This window comes from Rhagoletis zephyria, unplaced genomic scaffold (assembly GCF_001687245.7).
Source record: "Rhagoletis zephyria isolate East Lansing unplaced genomic scaffold, Rhagoletis_zephyria_1.1 Rzeph_scaffold_18160, whole genome shotgun sequence".
NCBI lineage: Eukaryota > Metazoa > Arthropoda > Insecta > Diptera > Tephritidae > Rhagoletis > Rhagoletis zephyria.
Window position 1 is genome coordinate 5,429 of NW_016175221.1, and position 4,786 is coordinate 10,214.

At 32.8% G+C, this 4,786-nt stretch overlaps 1 protein-coding gene across 1 annotated transcript in view; it reads right to left on the reverse strand.

The window, feature by feature from the left end:
* The window catches only part of LOC108380074 (locomotion-related protein Hikaru genki-like), a 5,408-nt gene extending 3,125 nt beyond the window's left edge, over window positions 1–2,283 (reverse strand). Inside the window, exon 1 of the mRNA XM_017636442.1 lies at window positions 1,974–2,283. Coding sequence (XP_017491931.1) covers window positions 1,974–2,121 — 148 coding nt within the window. The 5' untranslated portion in view covers window positions 2,122–2,283. The remainder of the gene's footprint in view (window positions 1–1,973) is intronic.
* Window positions 2,284–4,786: the final 2,503 nt, after the last annotated feature.

Consider the following 4,786-nt stretch of genomic DNA (forward strand, 5'->3'; position numbering starts at 1 on the left):
CTCTTCAAGGTCAAAGTTTAATCGATATTACTGCTGCTACGTCTGTACAGACAATATTTATCGTATTAAAACCCATCGTTGTTTTTTGGATTATTTGGTAGTATGTATATTAATACTATTAATATCGGATTCTGTCAATAAATCAATTGCGTTTTGAGCAATTAACGCTTTATTGTGTCAGCCAGTGACACAAGTGCACAAAACGGCTGGGTGTTTATGAAAATTTTTAGCAAAAATCTGAGGGCAGCCAACGTCTAACAGCCGAACTCCTTTGTCGCATTCGAATCTACGTTAGTAGGTTGCCATGTCACCCAAGGTTAAATTACGACCTAGTTTTTCTGTTTTGGTTATTTTGTAACGCCTTCCGCTGAAATGCTTCTTTGTATGAGAATTGTATTATAATTCACCAAAATTTGCGCGGTTCAAGACTTGTGTAAGGAAGGCTGACGAATCTATTATACGCGACTCTTTGTGCGTTGTTACCTGGATATGAATTGTGTGAAATTCAATTCAGCGCCCTCAAGTGAATAATTCTATTTGCATAATTAAAAAAAGAAAATATTATATATGTATTTACACCTCTGCCGCGTGCATTTCTTCATTGCGTTTGTTACAATTCTTTATTCACTGCCATCCCGCTGCTTCGTGTTTTGGTACCTGACAGTGGTATTGTTCATTTATTTCTACTTACATTCATACCCACATACTTAAACACAATTTTGGTTTGTGTTCGTGTCGCATTTGGAGCAGTCAATTTCGGCTTGTCTGTTTTATTTTAATATTGGTGCTAACGTAAAATTATTTTTCACTAGCTTTTGCCCGCAGCTCCACCCGCGTAAAATTCGGTTTAATGTTATGATTTGAAGTGTAACAAAAAAGGATAAAGGAGGAGGAAAATATTGAAGATTCACAGAGTGTCGTATTGTCTTAAGTTGTAAAATTGCTAACCGTTAAATATAGGTTTACGGAACTTGTAATCACAACGAAAAATATTTTAGCAGTGAGAAAAATTACCATATGTCTATTAAGTATAATAACTTTCGGACCCCTTACATATGACATAAGACTTACGCCACCCTTGTGAATACCCCAATAATATCACCGAAAATAATAAATTTTACAAAAACCGTTTATTATTTTCTCAAGGTTCCAAAACATGCACTTGAACTTCAACTAAACTGGCCATTTCAGTAAAGAAATAAACAACCTATATTTTGTAGCTAGTCTTTATACTATATATACATTTTTTTTTTTAAATAATTTTTATAGGTGGCGATTCTCTCAAAAATGTGTCGGAATAAAAGTATGTACATATACACCAACAATATTTGCTCGAGAAGCAATTTCTCGCGAGAAATCGAAAGAACTATTTCATATCAATCGGCCCTATGCTGAATATCGTCATCGTCGACGATCGTCAGCGTATCAGTAACATGGCTGACGATGACCGTATCGTCACTTTAACAGACAATGACGATATTCAGCATGGGGCCGAATATCTCATCGTTATATCTCATTTAACGGAAACAGAACAAATGATTGAAATTTGAAAAAAGTTTTTATCGGGATTCACGTAGTACGGGTACGTTTCCTAAGTTTTAAAAGCTACTTAAGAAAACGCCCCTAAATGGGTAACTGCTACAAATAAACCAATCGTCGTTTTAAAAAATTTCGACAACTCCTTCTGGGGACAGTGCGCCGTCTAATGTAACTACACTGCAAAAAAAATATTTTTTACCGAATAAAATTTCATTATATATAAATGAAACTGTGTCAACTATTTTGATACATACAAGTAGCGACACCCACTGAGTATACTCTTTTTGCGATGGTAATAATTCTCATATGGCCCATGTAAATTCTGAATATGGGTTAAGCCAAATGCTAACTGCAACTTTCCTAAAGCACATAACTACATACATACATACATACATAAACAAGTACGGTACTTCAGTAAGCATCTCTTAACTCACCTGGTTCTGGCGTTGTTGTTACTTCATTCTCGGTCGTCGCTGTTGCTGTCTTATCCAAAACAATAACAAAGAAAATCACCAGAAACAGCACCCAGATGGGTTTATGCCGCAAGCGTTGCAAATTTCCATGCGCCAATATTGGAAACATTATTTTTTGTTTAGTTTTGAAGTTTTTATAATTGCAAAACTTTGCAAATTTTAACTTGCGGAAATTATTTTTTCACTGTACCTTACTTAAACCATGGAACACTGTTTTCCATCAATACAGTTAAATCACAGTTAGCGAAATAATTAAATTGAAAAAAAGCAATACATTTTTGTATTTGCATCGTTGATCTTGTAATGCACATATTTACATACATAAAAAGAGCTTTTTTCGCATTTTTTAAAATGCTGGTAAAAACTAAAAGCCATTCACAAACATACATACGCACACACCTGTAGGGTATTTTTGACGCATAAAAGGCAACCAATTTGTATAGAGTAGTAGTTTTCGAAAGAAACTTAAAAGTTGATAGTGCACACAGGACCAGAGAGAGAGTTTTAGAGAGTTATATTTGGTTTACGTTGTCGATCGATGTGGAGTTGTACGAAAGCCATCCCTCCACAGCCTGATCTTTCCACTGAGTCAGTTAGTTTACATTAGCCAGCATATGCTTTTTTGTTTATACTTTTTTATAATTATTGTTGCTTTTCAAAGTACTTAAGCCAATGCCATTAAAAACTATGTATTTTTCAAAGACCGAAAATTACCGTTAATTAAAAAGATATTTTTTTCTTATTTCGAGATCTTTACTTTTTGATTTTTATGTTTTTGATCGAATTTAATCGTTATTTTGGGATTTTTATTTATTTTTAGTTTTTTTTTTAATCAAAAATAATCAGTATTTAGGATTTTAATTTTTCCGACCTTTTTCACCTTTATAATGGACACTGCGTTCTGTTTTAAATCTTTTATGATCTAAAAAATTACATGTGAAAATAATAGTTATAATATGCCGCAAAGACAAAAGTCATCAAAGTCATAAAATAACGATTTTTTTTATCGTAAATAAAAATAAAAAAACTGGTAATCTTGATCTAAAAAAATAGAAATGCAATTTTAACGGCGAAATTATAATTTTTATTATAATGAACGCAAAAGTGCCGCTGCTATTTTCATTATTAACTACATCAAAAAAAGGAGCAGGTTATCAATTTGTCGGAATATTTTTTTTTTACCTCAGAGGTGGTCCCATACTAATTTGGTTTAAATCCGATCATTAGAATATGAAGAAATCAACGCTGCTCTTAAATTTTTATATGAGAATTGAAGTCGGTTTTGATTTTTGCTTGAAAATTGCTAGTTTTTTCTTCTAACTCTGCCTTTAAAAATCCAGCAGCATTTTCCCATAAATATTTCTACTCCTAGGAATGGTTCAGCGCCTAGAAATATGCTTTAAAATTTGAACGCATGTGTTTAAGAAGATTTTTGTGTTGATTGTTGAAATTCTTTTGTATGTAAAATTTAAGCCACATGAACAAGCAAAGTAAAAACAAAAATAAAAACTCATATACTCTCCGACGAATTATTTACAACATAAGCCAAACGTACAAGCATTAGGCATATGACTTTTTCCTAAAATTAAATGAGGAATATGAAAAAACAACAAAAATAACTTTTTCATCGAAAAAAAGATTCCGCAGGGCACTCCGAGACAGCACTGTTTGCTAAAAAAAAAACATACATATGTATGTACAGGCCTATCTATGTATATTTATATGAAAATTCCATGCCAACCGAATTAAAACTGCGATAAAAAAATGGTTTCTAAATTCTTTTTAATGTACATAGAGACCAAAAGTTTCGACTCACTCGAAACATTGCTTTTTTTTTTTTTGTATTTATCCTTTTAATTATTGTTATCAGACCGTTTTATAGCATCACATTGCTACCGCCAAAATTAACTGTTGGTTTTACACATTGAGGTGCGTGCCGTTCAATAGATTTTCTGCGGCAATACATTCGCCGTTTGCTACCAAAAATTTCAAATTTGGACTTATCGGTCCATAACACCTGTTTCCACTCTTCGATAGACCTATTTTATGTTCTTTTGCCAATTTGAGTCGTTTACGAACGTTTACCGGTCGCAACATTGGTTTTTTGGCAGCAACCCGCCCATACAGACCAAAAATATTTTTCCAAGTGAGTCCAAAGTTTTGCAGGGTAGTGTATGTGGATAATTCCAAGTCAACGGAATAAAATAAAATTTTGAAACCAATTTTTAATCGCGATCAAGATTTGGTTGGCATCGAATGGAAACATATACGTATTTACACACATTGATACATATATCGCCGCCCGTATGCCAGAAATATGAATGTGTGAAAATTAAAATTTTGGAAAATCAAGTTTGAAAGTTATTGAAGCGTTATTTTTTTATTGGTTTCTTATCATTCCTTATCCTATCATACATAGGTATATTTAATTTTAGAAGACAGTCATATGCCTAATGTACATGCATACACACATGTGTACTTTCTAATGCATAAAAAAAATATTGTTGTATGTATGTACTATGTATGCTTTTGCGTACACTCCCATGCACGAAAGGAAAACAAAAACAAATAAAATGCGTAGTGACGTAGTGGAAACTCTTGAAACAGAAGGCAAATCTGTTACTACTGAAACATTTACGAAGCGCAATTCACATTTGATTTTTATGTAGATTTCATTTGCGCTTTACTCCTTCGAATGTGCCTCAGTTTGTAGACATGTATATCCATATCCATATATGTACATATGCACATATTTATGTACAATAATCGTCTTT